The 19,527-nt window shown below is 42.4% G+C and overlaps 1 protein-coding gene across 1 annotated transcript in view; it reads left to right on the top strand.

Moving 5' to 3' along the window:
• The window catches only part of LOC112068351 (rho GTPase-activating protein 6-like), a 71,035-nt gene extending 55,541 nt beyond the window's left edge, over window positions 1-15,494 (top strand). Inside the window, 11 exon segments of the mRNA XM_024135483.2 lie at window positions 448-710; window positions 2,219-2,414; window positions 2,641-2,701; window positions 3,468-3,550; window positions 3,553-3,612; window positions 5,275-5,423; window positions 6,666-6,845; window positions 11,295-11,392; window positions 12,299-12,561; window positions 12,673-12,747; window positions 12,872-15,494. Coding sequence (XP_023991251.1) covers window positions 448-710; window positions 2,219-2,414; window positions 2,641-2,701; window positions 3,468-3,550; window positions 3,553-3,612; window positions 5,275-5,423; window positions 6,666-6,845; window positions 11,295-11,392; window positions 12,299-12,561; window positions 12,673-12,747; window positions 12,872-13,491 — 2,048 coding nt within the window. The 3' untranslated portion in view covers window positions 13,492-15,494.
• Window positions 15,495-19,527: the final 4,033 nt, after the last annotated feature.

Here is a 19,527-nt window from a genome sequence, read left to right as displayed (position 1 = left end):
CAGCCTAACCGCAGTCATCCCAGCCTGACCTCAGTCATCCCAGCCTAACCTCAGGCATGGACAACCACCCCCGCTCTCTTTTCATTTTCTCTCCTTGTGTTTAAAGAGACAAATCCCAAAGTATGCGTCCCCTGACTGGGGATAGTGTATACATGGTACGGATACTGTTTACGTTAAACACTGCATTTCCCCAAGGGCCTTTAGATAAGTTTTTATATAGATAAGAGTTTTCAATTAGAGGGCCTATGGGAAATTTAATTATTTATTTATTTAAATAAGGAAGCATAGTTTATAGCCATCCAGGCTTCACTATACAGTTACAGTACGTTACTTCATACTTTGAAGCAAGTCTTGGGATTTACCATTGAATTTAATTGAATGCTGAATATATGAATATTAACTCTGGGTCCTCCCCTTTCCCCCCCTTATCCGTCCTTCGCATCATAGAGTCAACGCCCCAGGCCTTCGGCATACTGCTGTCGCAGGTGATCTCTAACGATCGCGCCCACAAGCAGCGTCAGGAGCCCCAGCGCGAGGAGCACCGTGACCCCAGTGACCTGGTGTCCTCCCTGCTACACCTCACCTCACGGAAGAGCACCAAAGACAAGGAGCTGTCCAGCAGCAACTCGTCTCTCAGCTCCACCTCTGAGACGGCCACTGAGTCACCCTCACCCAGCACACCCGAAGCAGCACCACACACCCGCAGGAGGGTAGGTTTTTACCTGTGGGGGCTGTTCTAACAAACCTATATAATGAGTCTGAATGTATTCTGTTATATCCAAACCAACTTGTTCATATAACTTGATGGGCAGAGGTAGAAATACTGTTGGCCCGGCTCCCACTTCACTTCAATGTATGCCATCCACTTACAGTGCGTTTGGAAAGTATTCAGACCCCTACCCCTTTTCCACATTTTGTTACGTTACAGCCTTATTCTAAAATTGATTAAATAAAACTTTTTCTTCATCAATCTACACACAATACCCCATAATGACAAAGCGAAAACAGTATTTCAAGAAATTTATTTACATAAGTATTCAGACCCTTTGGTATCAAACTCGAAATTGAGCTCAGGTGCATCCTGTTCCATTGATCATCCTTGAGATGTTTCTACAACTTGATTGGAGTCCACCTGTGGTAAATTCAACTGATTGGACATGATTTGGAAAGGCACACACCTGTCTATATAAGGTCCCACAGTTGACAGCGCATGTCAGAGCAAAAACCAAGCAATGAGGTCGAAGAAATTGTCCATAGAGCTCAGAGACAGGATTGTGTCGAGGCACAGATCTGGGGAAGGGTACCAAAACATTTCAGCAGCATTAAAGGTCCCCAAGAACACAGTGGCCTCCATCATTCTTAAATGGAAGAAGTTTGGAACCACCAAGACTCTTCCTTGAGCTGGCCGCCTGGCTAAACTGAGCAATCGGGGGAGAAGGGCCTTGGTCAGGGAGGTGACCAAGAACCCGATGATCACTCTGACAGACCTCCAGAGTTCGTCTGTGGAGATGCGAGAACCTTCCAGAAGGACAACCATCTTTGCAGCACTCCACCAATCAGGCCTTGATGAAAACCTGCTCCAGAGCTCTCAGGACCTCAGACTGGGGTGAAGGTTCACCTTCCAACAGGATAATGACCTTAAGCACACAGCCAAGACAACGCATTAGTGGTTTCGGGACAAGTCTCTGAATGTCCTTGAGTGGCACAACCTGAGCCCGGACTTGAACCCGATCGAACATCCCTGGAGAGACCTGAAAATAGCTGTGTCCCCATCCAACCTGACAGAGCTTGAGAGGATCTGCAGAGAAGAATGGGATTAACTCCCCAAATACAGGTGTGCCAAGCTTGTAGCGTCATCCCCAAAAAGACTCGAGGCTGTAATCGCTGCCAAAGGTGCTTCAACAAAGTACTGAGTAAAGGGTCTGAATACTTTTGTAAATGTAATATTTTTTATTTTATTTTTTAAATATATTTGCAAAAAAATTCCAAAAGCATGTTTTTTCTTTGTCATTATGGGGTATTGTTTATAGATTGAATACATTTTAGAATAAGACTGTAACATATCAAAATGTGGAAAAAGTGAAGGGGTCTATATACTTTCCAAATACACTGTATATAATCCATCATTCCATGCCATGCACTTGTCGCCATATGCTATCCATCACCTCTCCATATGGCTGTACTGTACTGTACTCACTCAACTATGTGTATCTGGCAGGGAGGAGTGTCTGTGGATTGCATCACTGACCTTGATGACAATCAGTCTCGCCTGCTGGAAGCCCTGCAGCTGTCCCTACCAGCCGAGACACCCAGCAACAGGAAGAAGCAGAGGGACAAGAAGCTAAGCCTCAACCCCATCTATAGACAGGTTCCCAGGGTGTTGGAGATGTGCTGCCTGCATCTGGAGAAATATGGTACACACAAAGGAATTGCTGTCATTCTTCAGAAAGTTCTACGCATATTGGGCCCGATTCACAGTTGAGATGAGCGCAGACAACACAGACATTCATGTAAATCGTTCACTGAAGTCAATGGAGGATATGACTTGCAGAGGATTGTTAATCGTGACTGGAGTTTATGTACACGTTTTACCTGTTGGTGTCACAGCAAATTTGCCCTTTATTTCTCCATGTAATTTAGGTCTACAGACAGTTGGCATCTTCCGTGTAGGGAGCTCAAAGAAGAGAGTGCGGCAGGTGAGGTTTCTCTGCAAAATGCTGATGAACAAATCGATGAGGTGCTCATCAAACACACTGTGAAATTCCTAGTGTGATTCTAGTGTTAAACTGTGGAGGGTGGGATGTTGTCTCCAGTATGATTCTAGTGTTAAACTGTGGAGGGTGGGATGTTGTCTGAAGTATGATTCTAGTGTTAAACTGTGGAGGGTGGGATTTTGTCTCCAGTATGATTTCTAGTGTTAAACCCTGTGGAGGGTTGGATGTTGTCTCCAGTGTGGATTAGTGTTAAACTGTGGAGGGTGGGATGTTGTCTCCAGTATGATTCTATGTTAAAACCTGTGGAGGGTGGGATGTTGTCTCCAGTATGATTCTAAGTGTTTAAACTGTGGAGGGTGGGGATGTTGTCTCAGTATGCATTCTAGTGTTAAACTGTGGAGGGTGGGAATGTTGTCTCAAGATGATTCTAGTGTTAACTGTGGAGGGTGGGATGTTGTCTCCAGTATGATTCTAGTGTTAAACGTGGAGGGTGGGATGTTGTCTCCCAGATGATTCAGTGTTAAACCTGTGGAGGGTGGAATGTTGTCTCCAGTTATGATTCTAGTGTTAAAACTGTGGGAGGGTGGGAATGTTGTTCAGTGTGATTCTAGTGTTAAACTGATGAGGGTGGATGTTGCTCCCAGTGTATGATTCTAAGTGTTTAAACTGTGGAGGGTGGGATGTTGTCTCAAGTATGATTCTAGTGTTAAACTGTGGAGTGTGGATGTTGGGATGTTGTTTTCCAGCTCAAAGAGCAGTGGTGACCTGGGAGTGGAGGTCCACGCTGGACGAGGCTAACAGTGTCCATGATGTAGCCGCACTGCTTAAGGAGTTCCTGAGGATAGTGCTGAACCCCTGCTGACCAGAGGCTCTCTACACGCATTCCTCAACACCATGTGTGAGGAACACACACACACACAGAACAGAACAGACAGACAGACAGACAGACAGACAGACAGACAGACAGACAGACAGACAGACAGACAGACAGACAGACAGACAGACAGACAGACAGACAGACACAAACACATTACTAAACCCATACTTTACGCTCACATCTAAACCTCATACCACAATATGACACACAATCTCACCACTAGGGTTTAGTTACGCTTACAGTGCCATGCAAAAGTATTCATCCCCCTTAGCGTTTTTCCAATTTTGTGATTTTTATTTGGATTTCATGTATTCACAAAATGGACCAAATTGGTGAAGCGAAATGAAAAAAATAACTTGTTTAAAAAAATTAAAAACAGAAAAGTGTTTCTTGCATATGTATTCGCCCCCTTTGCTATGAAGCCCCTAAATAAGATCTGGTGCAGCCAATTACCTTCAGAAGTCACATAATTGGTTAAATAAGGTCCACCTGTGTGCAATCAGAGAGGCAACAAAGAGACCAAAGATGACCCTAAAGGATCTGCAAAGCTCCACAGCGGAGATTGGAGTATCTGTCCATAGGACCACTTTAAGCCATATATTCCACAGAGCTGGGCTTTACGGATGAGTGGGCAGAAAAAAGCCATTGCTTAAAGAAAAACACGTTTGGTGTTTGCCAAAAGGCATGTGGGCGACTCCCCAAACATATGGAAGAAGGTACAGATGAGACTAAAATTGAGCTTTTTGGCCATCAAGGAAAACGCTATGTCTGGCGCAAACCCAACACCTCTCATCACCCCGAGAACATCATCCCCACAGTGAAGCATGGTGGTGGCAGCATCATGCTGTGGGGATGTTTTTCAATGGCTGGGACTGGGAAACTAGTCAGAATTGAAGGAATGATGGATGGTGCTAAATACAGGGAATTTCTTGAGGGAAACCTGTTTCAGTCTTCCAGAAATTTGAGACTGGGACGGAGGTTCACCTTCCAGCAGGACAATGTCCCTAAGCATACTGCTAAAGCAACACTTGAGTGGTTTAAGGGGAAATGTTCAAATGTCTTGGAATGGCATAGTCAAAGCCCAGACCTCAATCCAATTGAGAATCTGTGGTATGACTTAAAGATTGCTGTACACCAGTGGAACCCATCCAACTTGAAGGAGCTGGAGCAGTTTTTCCTTGAAGAATGAGCAACAATCCCAGTGGTTAGATGTGCCAAGCTTATAGAGACGTACCCCAAGAGACTTGCAACTGTAATTGCGGCTCTACAAAGTATTGACTTTGTTGTGGTGAATAGTTATGCACACTCAAGTTTTCAGTTTTTTTGTCTTATTTCTTGTTTGTTTCACAATAAAAAAGAATTTGCATCTTCAAAGTGGTAGGCCTGTTGTGTAAATCAAATGATACAAACCCCCCAAAAAATCTATTTTAATTCCAGGTTGTAAGGCAACAAAATAGGAAAAATGCCAAAGGGGATGAATACTTTCGCAAGCCACTGTACACTACAGTAGTTTGTTTTTAAGAAAGCATACACTTCATACACCTGACTCATTTACATTTACATTTTAGTCATTTAGCAGACGCTCTTATCCAGAGCGACTTACCGTCTGTATTGGAAAATGTGTCTGTACCTGTATCTGTGAAGATGAGAGGGAGTTGTGTTGATGGTTGTCCTCCTCTGCAGTACTGGATCATCCAGACCAGGAGAGCACCATCCAGCTACTGGTGTATCTGCTGCCACCATGCAACAGTGACACCCTGCAACGCCTCCTGGAGTTCCTGGCCACGGTGACCGCCCACGCAGAGGACAGTCAGGACAGGGATGGACATGAGGTGAGGAATGGACAGGGCAGGCAAGGACAGTGCAGGGAAGGACAGGACATGAGGGTAGGACACAGCAGGACAGGAGGACAGGATAGAGAGGACAGGATAGGAAGACTGGAGGACAGGGCAGGAGGACAGGACATGAGGGCAGGGCACGGCAGGACAGTAGGACAGGATAGGAGGACAGGATAGGAAGACTGGAGGACAGGGCAGGAGGACAGGACATGAGGGCAGAACAGTAGGACAGGATAGGAGGACAGGATAGGAGGACAGGATAGTAAGACTGGAGGACAGGGCAGGAGGACAGGACATGAGGGCAGGACACGTTAGGACATGAGGAAAGGGCAGGAGGACAGGGCAGAGCATGACAGGATGAGAGGTCAGTAGTGTAATTAATTCACTCAAGTTTACGGTCCTTTTTCTCATTTTGTCTGTGATCAACTTTCATAGATGAATGTTGTAGTTTTTCCAATGTTGGTTATATATGATTCATGACTAGATCATGAGTCATATTCATCTATCGAAATACTGCAAGCATTTCACATTACAGCACAGACTACATTGTCATTAGCATGTCAGTAATAGTACTTCCCCAAACGAGTGCAGAGAGGATGTGAAGGATCTTTTTACATTCTAACAAATTGACGGACCTTATAGCTTTATTCATGTTGACAAGAGCGGCTTAAGTGCGTATTAATTCCCACACTCCTCTCGGTTTGAATATGTATACACCTCTGTGTGTCAGAAGAGTCAGCCATGTGCATGAATTGTTTTCTATTGCTACCATAATCATAATTGATTTTTAAAAAATATCTGTATTAATGACTGCTTATCCATGTTAATTTTTCATTCAACTTAAAGAAAGACCAGAAAGTCATCTGACGTTTTTATTAAGCGTTACCTTAACTAATCCTTCCAGTTAACCTCCATCAACCTAACCTTCAGCATAGTCCTGATTTTTCCTGTAACCACAAAAGATCAGACGAAAATGTCTTGCTAACAATCACATACTTGGCCTGTGAGGCTGTGAGTTGTGGGGCTGCCGGCCAGACAGCCAGAATGAGATCAATTCAGGCTTCATTATCCTGTTATTACTGGGGATTTCATGACGATGCATAACAAACTGTTCATGTCCTACCGAGCAGAAGGAGCTCATGTTTGCCAGCACAGGCAGGAGAGCTTCTCAGAAAGGTGTGTGTGTGTGTGTGTGTATGTATGTTTTTGTGCTCATTGTCCCACTGCTGTCTTTAGATCACAGGGAACAAGATGACATCACTCAACTTGGCCACCGTCTTTGGGCCCAACCTTCTACACAAACAGAAGAGCTCGGACAAGGAGTTTACTGTTCAGAGTTTTGCCCGCGCCGAGGAGAGTACAGCCATCATTGGCGTGGTACACAGCATGATCACCACGTATGAGACCCTCTTCATGGTAAGCTATCCACTTATGGAAAACACTGTAACATGGCACCAATAGATGGATATATATAAGTGTTTATCACACTAGATAGAGAACAGAGTACAAAATTGGCACAGCTGACAAACAATTGAACTCTCTTAGTCACTGCTCTCCTTTCCGAGAATAATTGTTCTTAGGGGAATTGTGCTTAAAGGGATACTTTGGGAATTTGGCAATTAGGCCTGTTATCTACTTCCCCATGGATTACATTTTTATGAAGGAAATTAGAGGTAGTTTCGCGAGTCAGTGCTAACTAGCGTTAGCGCAATGACTCGAAGTCTATGGTATCTGCTAGCATTTACCATAGACTTCCAGTCATTGTGGTAACGCTACTGTAGTTAGTCATTGCAGTAGTTCTAGTTAGGAATGTCCTTCAAACTGCACGCAGAGACAAATAAAAATGGTAAACACAAATTCATCTGACTCTGGGGAAGTAGATAAAAGGACCTCATTGCCAAAATACAGATGTATCCCTTTAATAGAGTGGCTCCATCTAATGAAATGTAAACATGCACTTTATACGTTTTGGAGAAAGCCTAAGCCTTGTAAAACCAAGCTCCACAGAGAAGATCATCAACTCGTGCCTTTGTTTTTCCCTCCTGTACGGGTCCTTATAAGGTCCAGGAAAAGGAGGACTATGGATTTGGACATACTGATTACAGTGTCTTTACAGTTTCTTTCCAGACAAAGCTCTATTTTTCTTAAAGGGGCAATCCTCAGTTGAAACAATAACAAAGCACACTCAAAAGTTGAGGGATGGAGAAATGTAATCACTCTTAAATTCATAGACAGAGCTATTGACGCAAGGACTGACCACTCAATATATCAACAATATAGTTAAGCATATTTTGAAGCTATACAGAGTTTTTGCTTACAGTGCATTCAGAAAGTATTCAGACCCCTTGACCTTTTGCACATTTTGTTACGTTACAGCCTTATTCTAAAATAGATTCAATTGTTTTTCTTCCATCCTCAATCTACACACAATATCCCATAATGACAAAGCAAAAAAGGGTTCTAGAAATTTTTGAAAATGTATTAAAAAATGTAAAACTGAAATAACATTTACATAGGTATTCAGACCCGTTACTCAGTTGAAGCACATTTTGCAGCGATTACAGCTTTGAGTCTTCTTGGGTAAGACGCTACAAGCTTGGCACACCTGTAATTGGGGAATTTCTCCCATTCTCCTCTGCAGATCCTCTCAAGCTCTGTCAGGTTGGATGGGGAGCTTTGCTGCACTGCTATTTTCAGATCTCTCAAGAGATGTTTGATCGGGTTCAAGTCCGGGCTCTGGCTGTGCCACTCAAGGACATTCAGAGACTTGTCCTGAAGCCACTCCTGCGTTGTCTTGGATGTGTGCTTTGGGTCGTTGTCCTGTTGGAAGGTGAACCTTCAACCCAGTCTGAGGTCTTGAGCGCTCTGGAGCAGGTTTTCATCAATCATCTCTCTGTACTTTGCTCCGTTCATCTTTCGCTCGAACCTGACTAGTCTCCCAGTCCTTGCCGCTGAAAAACATCCCCACAGCATGATGCCGCCAACCCCATTCTTCACCGTAGGGATGGTGCCAGGTTTCCTCCAGACGTGACGCTTGGCGTTCAGGCCAAAGAGTTCAATCTTGGTTTCATCAGACCATAGAATCTTGTTTCTCATGGTCTGAGAGTCGTTTAGGTGCCTTTTGGCAAACTCCAAGCAGCTGTCATGTGCCTTTTACTGAGGAGTGACTTCCGTCTGGCCATTCTACCATAAAGGCCTGATTGGTGGAGTGCTGCAGAGATGGTTGTCCTTCTGGAAGGTTCTCCCAATGTCCACAGAGGAACTCTGGAGGTCTGTCAGATTGACCATCGGGTTCTTGGTCACCTCCCTGATTGTTCAGTTTATCCGGGCGGCCAGCTCCAGGTCTTGGTGGTTCCAAACTTCTTCCATTTAAGAATGATGGAGACCACTGTGTTCTTGGGGACCTTCAATGCGGCAGAAATGTTTTGGTACCCTTGCCCAGATTTGTGCCTCGACACAATCCTGTCTCGGAGCTTTATGGACTATTCCTTCGACCTCTTGGCTTGGTTTTTGCTCTGGCATGCACTGTCAACTGTGGGACTTTCCAAATCATGTCCAATCAATTGCATTTACCACAGGTGGACTCCAATCAAGTTGTAGAAACATCTCAAGGATGATCAATGGAAGCAGAATACACCTGAGCTCAATTTCGAGTCTCATTGTGAAGGGTCTCAATACTTATGTAAATAAGGTATTTCAGTTTTTTTTTTTTATTATTACATTTGCAAAATCTTATAAAAAACAGTATTTGCTTTGGCATTATGGGGTTTTGTGTGTGGATTGATAAGGAAAACATTTAATTTAATACATTTTAGAATTAAGCTTTAATGTAACAAAAGGTGGGAAATGGAAGGGGTCTGAATACTTTCAGAATGCACTGTATATGCTGAGCAAAAATATAAACACAACATGTAAAGTGTTGGTCCAATCTTTCATGAGCTGAAATAAAAGATCCCAGAAATTTTCCATACGCACACAAAACTTATTTCTATAAAGTTTTGTCCATGAATTTGTTTACATCCTTGTTAGTGAGCATTTCTCATTTGCCAAGGTAATTCATCCACCTGACAGGTGTGGCATATCAAGAAGATTAATATTTAAAACCTCTACGGGATCGGTGTCCCGAAACCGGGATGGTTGTTGCTAACGTGTGCTAATGTGTTTAGAATGACGTTGTATAAAACAGCCAACTTTCCGGGACATAGACATATATGGGCAGAAAGATTACATTCTTGTTAATCTAGAGGCAGTGTCTAATTAACAGTAGCTATTACAGTGAAAAAATACCATGCTATTGTTTGAGGAGAGCGCAAAACAACAAAACTTTTATCACGGCAACTGGTTTGATACATTTAGAAATCTTGCTCTGATTTGTCATCCTGAGGGTCCCAGAGATAAATGCAGCATAGTTTTGTTTGATAAAATCCATTTTTATGTTCAAACGTAGCAACTGGGTTCTACAGTTTGAACCCCTGATGTCTCTGGCTCCACACCCACCCATCTAGATTTGTGAAAGTTAGTGTATAAGCTAATGATCCATCATGTATGACATTCCTGGGAGTGTGTATACTTAAATTTTTTATTACCAAGCATTTTTGTATGTTCTCCAAAGTTATGTACTTGAAGATGTATAAATGATCAATTCGGCACATTTGGGCAAACTCCTGGCAGACTTGATACAAAATATTGTGCAGTAATGTAAATCTTCACTGGATACGTCTGAAACTTTGCACACACACTGTTGCCATCTGGTTGCCAAAATCTAAATTACACCTTGACTCCTATCTGAAAGTATGGCCATTCTCCTACATTTCAAAGATGATGGAAAAATACAAAATAGAAAAAGCATGTTTTACCAGATCTAATGTATTATATTCTCCTACATTCATTTCATATTTCCACAAACTTCAAAGTGTTTCCTTCCAAATGGTATCAAGAATATGCATATCCTTGCTTCAGGTCCTGAGCTACAGGCAGTTAGATTTGGGTATGTCATTTTAGGCGAAAATTGCTGACTGCAGGAATGTCCACCAGAGCTGTTGCCAGAGAATTGAATGTTCATTTCTCTACCATAAGCTGCCTTCAACGTTGTTTTAGAGAATTTGGCAGCAGGTCCAACCGACCTCACAACTACAGACCACGTGTATGGAGTTGTGTGGGCGAGCGGTTTGCTGATGTCATTGTTGTGATCAGAGTGCCCCATGGTGGCGGTGGGGTAATGGTATGGGCAGGCATAAACTAGGGACAGCAAACACCATTGCATTTTATCGATGGCAATTTGAATGCACAGAGATATCGTGACGAGCTCCTGAGGCCCATTATCGTGTCATTCATCCGCTGCCATCACCTCATGTTTCAGCATGATAATGGAACACAGGAGTGATGGTTGCTGATAATGGGCCTCTGTACGCCTATATAGATATTCCATAAAAAATCAGCCGTTTCCAGCTACAATAGTCATTTACAACATTAACAAAGTATACACTGTATTTCTGATCAATTTGATGTTATTTTAATGTACAAAAAAATGAGCTTTTCTGTCAAAAACAAGGACATTTCAAAGTGACCCCAAACTTTTGAACGGTAGTGTATATATATTAGCATGTGTTAACCAATGGTGCAACGGCTTTAAATTGTACTTGAACCGCTTGCTTATTATACATCGTCTGTAGGAGACATTCTTGCTTCAGCTCTTGTAATTTAGCGTTTCAGAGTCCATATTTACATTATTGTGTTAATATCTGTCTCAACACTTGGCCAACAGTTAGATATCCAGTTTAAGCCAACAGAGAATGAGATAGATGTAACAACTGTCCGTTCAGCTGAGACGTCTAGTTAAGGAGTGTGTGTTTCTGGCCCTTCCAGGTGCCGCCTGACCTGCAGAATGAGGTTCTGATGAGTCTACTAGAGACGGATCCTGACGTGGTGGATTACCTCCTGAGGAGGAAGGATTCTCAGCACTCGTGAGTGTGTGGCCTTTTGTGTGCTTAAATATGGACGATTGGACATGATGCTGTGCCTCTGCCAAATGGGCATCAGGTAGCTTAGTAGTTAAGAGCGTTGGGCCAGTAACTGAAATGTCGCTGGTTTGAATCCCTGAGCTGACTAGGTGAAAAATATGCCCTTAACCCTACTTGCTCCGGATAAGATAACATCTGCTACATGACAAAAATGTAAAAAGCTCTGTGAAAATCCAGTACAGTGATATATGAGGCTCTGAGAAGGTACTCGAGCACCCCCTGGTGGTATTATTGTGTATTTTCACTTCTTACCTAAACATCATCGTGATGACATTTGGTTTTAATGTTCTTACCTAAACATGAGAAATGACTGCACTGTTGGATCTAGGAACACAAGCATTTTGCTACACCCGCAATAACATCTGTTAAATATGTGTTTGCGACCAATAAAATGAGAGTTGATATAATGTAGTTTCAGTTGTCTTACCTAGACATCATTGTGATAACATATCATTTCAGTTCTCTTACCTAGACATCATTGTGATAACATATCATTTCAGTTCTCTTTACCTAGACATCATTGTGATAACATATCATTCAGTTCTCTTACCTAGACATCATTGTGATAACATATCATTTCAGTTCTCTTACTAGACATCTTGTGATAACATATCATTTCAGTTCTCTTACCTAGACATCATTGTGATAACATATCATTTCAGTTCTCTTACCTAGACATCATTGTGATAACATATCATTTCCGTTTTCTCCCTTCTCTGTACATCATGGCATACTTTGTAACTAGGGCAATTCGTTTTTCCTGATCAGATAATACCTAGTATGGTAAATCTACTGGTCATCATATTTTACATACTTCATAATGTCTCTTTCTTCTCCTCTCCCCCATAGTGGTCCAGGCCCGCTGAGGACTGAGGATCCCTTCTCTTTGAGGGAGAGGCGCTGCTCCAGTGACTCCAACAAGGCCTCCAGTGGGGAGTTGTCCCCCTATGACAACAACTCACCAGTGTTGTCGGAGGGGCTGCTCTCCCAGCCCCAGGAGGACAGAAACCTCCTCTCTGATAGGCTCTTCAGGGTTCCGGAGCAGTACACACTGGTTGGCCACGTCAAAGGTCGTCCTAGCATCACCTGTCACTCACCATCCACAGGCAAAGGTGAGCTTCCCAATGGTCGACTTGTTGATCATTTCATTTCTGAAAATAGCACAATATGCTGTATTGTATATTGCTACTTAGGCTGAGGAATATGTCTTATTTTTCCATTAGACACACCTGATGAACATGTCTGGGGTGCCTGGCATGCCTCTCTAAGGAAAGGGTTTATGGATCATCACATCACTGGTACATTTATTGTCTTTAAACATAATGTCTCATTCTTTGCTCTTTGGAACTTTGCAACCTAGAATAAACATTGTAGACTAGATGGAGTTAGACGTTGATTATGTGTATAAATGGTTTCCCCTAGGTTCCCATGGCGACGTTTCGGAACACGGCTCCTGCGGCTCATCAGAGGGACTCGACCGTCACCAAGGTAACAACAGCAAACTGCCTGTCAGACGAACTTATACCTCGTTAGGTGTGCCTGAGTGCAGACCACACCCCCCGGTGACTCGCTGCAGTAGTAGCCCTCTGACGGAGAGAGGGCAAAGACAGCAGGGTACAGACTCATTATTACATCACCGACCACAGGGAAAACCAGGGGCCGGCAGCTCAGAGGACCTCGCACTAAGGGGCGGAGTGTCACAGCCTGCCAGTCCCTCCCTCAGAGGCAGGCCTGGCGGCAGGGTGGATGGAAGGCCTCCCCCTCCCTACCCTGGACCTCTCAGAGGAACACACAGAGAATGTTCTCACTCCATACCTTCCCTCTCCCTCTCCACGCACCAGTGTGTGACCCCACAGAGCCCCCAACGGCCCCCCCAGGGCAGCTGCAGCCCCAGGAACTGGACTGTGGCCCATAAGAACCCCTCCTCTAGTCCTCTGGAAGGAAAGGTGCCAGTCAGCCCAGAGTGGCAGAGAGAGAGCTGGCAGATATGGAAGCTCTTATCAACAGACAACACAGACACACTACCAGAGACACTGGTGTGATGCGTTGAGTGCACCCACTAACTTTAACCACTGTGTTACCATGGGGAGAGGAGGGATGGGGGGGTTCCTGTATGGTTAAGTTGATCTGTTACTTACTGAGATGTGCCAATTGTCTGTGAGTAATGGTGTGTTTGTTTGTTAATGTTGTTGTTTCACCCTCCCCATGTGTTACCTACAATTTTTTCAGAAGTTTGACTCCAACATTTTGTCACTAAGACATACCTTAAAAGAGACACAAATTAACACCACTGAGATGTGACTATCTGAGTATTTTTTGGGGCCGTTAGTAACAAAACACTTTATTTTCATACCATGTCATTTATATGTTTTATAATGTTATTTTTTATTCAACTCAGAATAATGGTGTATGAATGAATCTGAATGGATCAGTACTAGTGGCTTACCTACAATGTTCATTTTTATATTCTAATATCATCCTATGAGATAAAATGCTGATATTATAACCAAAATCAAATACAATTATCGTATTGAAACATGACATCCAGAGGTGTCTTTGTGCTATTTCTCAGTTGGTGGAGCTGTTGCCAAACAAATGAAAAGCCATTATGTTTTTGTTACTGCCATTACACTTAAATGTGATGTTTTGGTCACTAGCTTTTACAACTAATGTTCATGGCCTTCTGTAACTGATTGTTATAGTCATCCGAACACAACTGTAACTGATTCTAATATTCATCCATTCACAGCTGTAACTGATTCTAATATTCATCCATTCACTCATCCAAACACAAGTGTAACTGCCATCCACCTGTGTGTTTATTATGATGGGGAAATGAAACTTGAACACACAGAGCATTATGAATGTAATTCCCCAATATTCAAGCTAGAACCAAAGTATCTTAGTTTGTTTTCGAATGCCACCGTTATGAAATGTACCAAGTTTTTTCTGCTCCCACATCTTAAGGGGAAATGAAGGTACTGTACTAATATATACCTTACTTTCACTAAGATTTTTGTTGTTTGAATATTTGCTGGCAAATATTCCCACTGGGCAAACACACTGGTTGAATCAAAGTTGTCTCGACGTCATTTAAATTCAATTACGTTAAACCAACGTGGAATAGACGTTGAATTGACGTCTGTGCCCAGTGAGTTGTTTGTTTGTCCCGGGCAAACATTAGGCCTTATGATCTGTTCAGTAAAAATGACAGTTAATGTCTCTGATATGAGGTTGCCTTTAAGACTTTTTCATTTTCACATTGATTTAACATTACATTACATGCTAATAGTAATGCTTTTGTACCTTGTGCCTCATCAGTATTTTCATTGCAATTAAGCTGCTTTCATTCTGTATGTTGCCAGCTTGAACCCTTCAGCCTGATTGTATTACCGTATGTGCATTTTCCTTTGTCTTCCGTGATGGATGAAATGGGATATTAGTATTTTTATCGTCTTGTTTTCATCATCTGTAAAACTATGCATAGAAACTGAAAGTGACGTGAAAAGTTGTGTGGCAATAACCCCTTACTCTCTTTGAAAAAGCCTTTTAACTTCTACTTCAGAATTTGTGTCAATATCCTCCAACTACTACAATGTTTGATTTCTTCTTGCTCTTAATTATTATGTTCCCATTCTGTGTAAAGGGAAGTCAGGAACAATGTAAGTGGTTCATTCTCTAATGAACTGGAGCGGAAGGTGGCTGTTTTGGCTGCTCCTCGGACTCTATAAAGATTTAATTCTGGCACATTTCAACACGGTAATGAAGTGCAAGAGCCAGAGCTGTCTGGCCTGTGAGAGAACTCTCTCACTCACCAGGAAGTGGAACAGAGGGTCCCAGACATAGCCACAGGGAGTTCACCTATCCTCTCCCGGACTGGACCACAGGCAAACTGGCTTCCTGATTACTGCCTAATCTTTTTATGACCAACTTTAAAAGTCCAATGCAGCTGTTTTTATCTCAATATCTCAATATTTTTGGGGTAACAACCTTACTGTGATTGTTTTCAATTAAAATGGTCAAAAATAAACATAAATAGCTTGTTAGCAAATAGAAATTTATCGCAATAATTTTGCTAGGACTGTCTGTGAGTGGTTTGAGTGGGGAGGGGAAAACAAAAAATGTGCTGTTATTGTCTTTCTTATTGGTCTATTAACAAAACAGGCTGAAATTTCAGGCGGTCTTTTCAAACACCTCTTACACTAAAACGGCATTAGCATAATTGTCACAATTTCACAGTTTTTTCCCAACCTCATATTGTGGAAATATATATAAATGTTTTTGACTGCACTGAGCCTTTAAGTCGGGCAAGTACCATGAAGTCCAAGGAACTGTCCGTAGATCTCAGACATGCATTGTGATGAGGCATATATCTAGGGAAGGGTATAAAGCAATTTCTAGAGTGTTGAAAGTTTCCAAGATCACAATAATCTCCATCATTGGGAAATTGAAAAAATATGGAACTACCTCGACTCTGCGCAGAGCTGAATGTCCGACCAAACTGAGCAACCGGGAAAGAAGGACTTTGGACCGAGAAGCCCATGACCACTGATAGAACTACAGAGTTCCTTGGCTGAAATGTCTCTACAGCACTTCACCAATCTGGGCTTTATGTGAGAGTGGCCAGATGGAAGCCACTCCTGAGAAAAAGGCACATGACAGCACGCCTGGAGTTTACAAAACGGCACGTCAAAGATTCTGTGTTCTCATGAGACAAAAACAGAACTGTTTGGACTGAATGCAAAGCGCTATGTCTGGAAAATAACAGGCACAGCTCATCACCCGTCTAACACCATTCCTAATTCAAACAATCAAATTAAATCTTATTTGTCACATCCGCAGAATACAACATTAAGAATTTACCGTGGATTTCCTTACTTACGAGTCCTTAACCAACAATGCAGGTTTTTATTAAAAAGTAATTAAGATAAATCTGCTAAATAAAATTAAGGAAAATTAGTAACACAATAAAATAACAATAATGGGGCTGTATACAAAGGGTACCGGTACCGAGTCAATGTGCAGGGGTACGGGTTAGTCGAGGTAATGGAGGTAATATGTACTGTAGATGTAGGTAGAGGTAGTGACTATGCATAAGATAATAAACAGAGTATTAGCAGAGCGTGTGTGTGTGTGTGTGTGTGGTGTGTGTGTGTGTGGTGTGTGTGTGTGTGTGTGTGTGTGTGGTGTGTGGTGTGTGTGTGTGTGTGTGTGTGTGTGTGTGTGTGTTGTGTGTGTGTACGTCAATATGCGCGTGTGTGTTTGTGTTTGTAGCGTCAATATGCACGTGTGTGCTGTTAGTGTCAGTGTGAGTGTGTGGTTAGAGTCCAGTGAGTGTACGTCGAGCCTGTGCAAAAGAGTCCGTGCAAAACAATTATAATAAATACGAATAAAAAAAAGGGGTCATTGCAAATAGTCAAGGTAGCCATTAGATTAACTGTTCAGCAGTCTTATGGCTTGGGGGTAGAAGCTGTTCAGGAGCCTATTGGTCCCAGACTTGGTGCTACCGCTTGCTATGCTACCGCATAGCAGCGGTAGCAGAGAGAACAGTCTTTGATCATTTTTTGGCCTTCCTGGTATAGAGGTCCTGGATGACAGGAAGCTCGGCCCCAGTGATGTACTGGGCCCTACAAACCAGTGGAGGCTCCTCAGAGGAGGAAGGGGTGGACCATCCTCCTCAGTGAATTTCATAAATGTTTTAATTAAATAAACATTAAAGTTATAATTTTTAGATAAAACTATACTACATATAATCACATCACCAAATAATTGATTAAATCCCCCTATTTGCAAAGAAGGTCAACAGTAGCTCAACAACACTCTGTAGGGTAGCCCCATGGTGTAGCCGGAGGACAGCTAGCTTCCTTCCTTCTCTGGGTACACTGACCTCAATACAAAACGTTGGAGGTTCATGGTTCTTCCATAGACTTAAACAGAAATTATAACAAATGTGTCTCTTGACCTGTGTGCACAGTACCAGTCAAAAGTTTGGACATACCTACTCATTCAAGGGTTTTCTTTATTTTTACTATTTTCTACATTGTAGAAAATAGTGAAGACATCAAAACTATGAAATAACACATATGGAATCATGTAGTAACCAAAAAAGTGTTAAACAAATCTAAATATATTTTATATTGAGATTCTTCAAATAACCACCCTTTGCCTTGATGACAGATTTGCACACTTTTGGCATTCTCTCAATCAGCTTCACCTGGAATGCTTGTCCAACAGTCTTGAAGGAGTTCCCACATATGCTGAGCACTTGTTGGCTGCTTTTCCTTCACTCTGTGGTCCAACTCATCCCAAACCATCTCAATTGGGTTGAGATTGTGTGATTGTGGGGGCCAGATCATCTGATGCAGAACTCCATCACTCTCCTTCTTGGTCAAATAGCCTTTACACTTTCTTGAGGTGTGTTGGGTCATTGTCCTGTTGAAAAACAAATGATAGTCCCACTAAGTGCAAACCAGATGGGATGGCGTATCACTGCAGAATGCTGTGGTAGCCATGCTGGTTAAGTGTGCCTTGAATTCTAAATAAATCACTGACAGTGTCACCAGCAAAGCACCCCCACACTATCACAACTCCTCCTCCATGCTTCACCGTGGGAACCACACATGCGGAGATCATCTGTTCACCTACTCTGTGTCTCACAAAGACACGGCGGTTGCAACCAAAAATCTCACATTTGGACTCATCAGCCCAAAGGACAGATTTCCACCAGTCTAATGTCCATTGCTCGTGTTTCTTGGCCCACTCAAGTCTCTTCTTCTTATTGGTGTCCTTTGGTAGTGTTTTTTTTGCAGCAATTCAACCATGAAGGCCTGATTCACGCAGTCTCCTCTGAACAGTTGATGTTGAGATGTGTCTTTTACTTGAACTCTGTGAAGCATTTATTTGGCTGCAATCTGAGGTACAGTTAACTCTAATAAACTTATCTTCTGTAGCAGAGGTAACTCAGTGTCTTCCTTTCCTGTGGCGGTCCTCAAGAGATCCAGTGTTATCTTACCGCTTGATGGTTTTTGCGACTGCACTTGAATAAACTTTCCGGATTGACTGACCTTCATCTCTTAAAGTAATGATGGACTGTCATTTCTCTTTGCTTATTTGTGACCCGCTTCAGGAAACTAGGCTGAATGTCGCAAGTCAAGACTTCACAGAAGAGCCGTTTGAATGTAAATTTTTTTTTTGCAAAATGCCTTCTCGAACATGTGAACTTTCATGTGCCTTAATAATAAACTTGAATGCCATCTGTAAATACGAATACAATTGTTAAATTACGAGCCTTGTTGGTTAAGCCACAGAAAAGCAAGCAACTTTTCCACTAGCCATGGCTGAGATAATGAGTGGGCTGGACATGCCGAGAGAGGAGTTTGGATTGGTCTGCCAAATTGAAGGCTGCTGTATATTTGAGCTCGTCAGTCTGTGTTGCTAATCCTGTCTAATGCAGCTTTTTTTTAATGTATTGTGTAGTGAAGCTGCATATGTGTTTCTCTCCACTTTCTGGAGGATCAAGTTTTGAAATCAGTGGAGTTAGAGTATGATAGCTAAAGAAATGGAGAAAACACCTGTCTCCGGATTACATCTTCAAACTAAGGGCAATCGTGGTATGGCATTCCTGACAGGGAGACGCATCCATCATGCACGATGATGTATACAGGTAATGTTAAGATTATCTAGCGTTATCTAGCTACATTTTCAGATATTGCACGTTTCTAATTTTGACAGAAAGGGTTTTCATTTCAAGCTAAAATGTACTCTTAGCTAGCTAGGTAATGTTAGCTGGCTGGCTCCCTAGCTGATGGTATTATTGGTTTCCCAGAGCCGTTTGCTTTTCTAGTTAGAGCCTAATGTTAGCTAGCTAACATTGAACCTGGTTGGTTATCTCCCAGCACTGTGACATTGTTGCCACTTTGTTCATGGTTGTTTAACTAGCTAACATTAGCTGGCTGGCTCGTAAGCTAACGTTACGTGATGTGTGTAATCTTAAACGTAGTTTACCTAGCTAGGTTCATTGTTTACCTAGCTAGCTACCTATATGTTTTAAGCTAAAGTGTACTGTTAGCTAGCTAGCT

This window comes from Salvelinus sp. IW2-2015, unplaced genomic scaffold (genome assembly GCF_002910315.2).
Source record: "Salvelinus sp. IW2-2015 unplaced genomic scaffold, ASM291031v2 Un_scaffold463, whole genome shotgun sequence".
Taxonomy (NCBI): domain Eukaryota; kingdom Metazoa; phylum Chordata; class Actinopteri; order Salmoniformes; family Salmonidae; genus Salvelinus; species Salvelinus sp. IW2-2015.
This window is presented reverse-complemented; position numbering and strand designations above follow the sequence as displayed.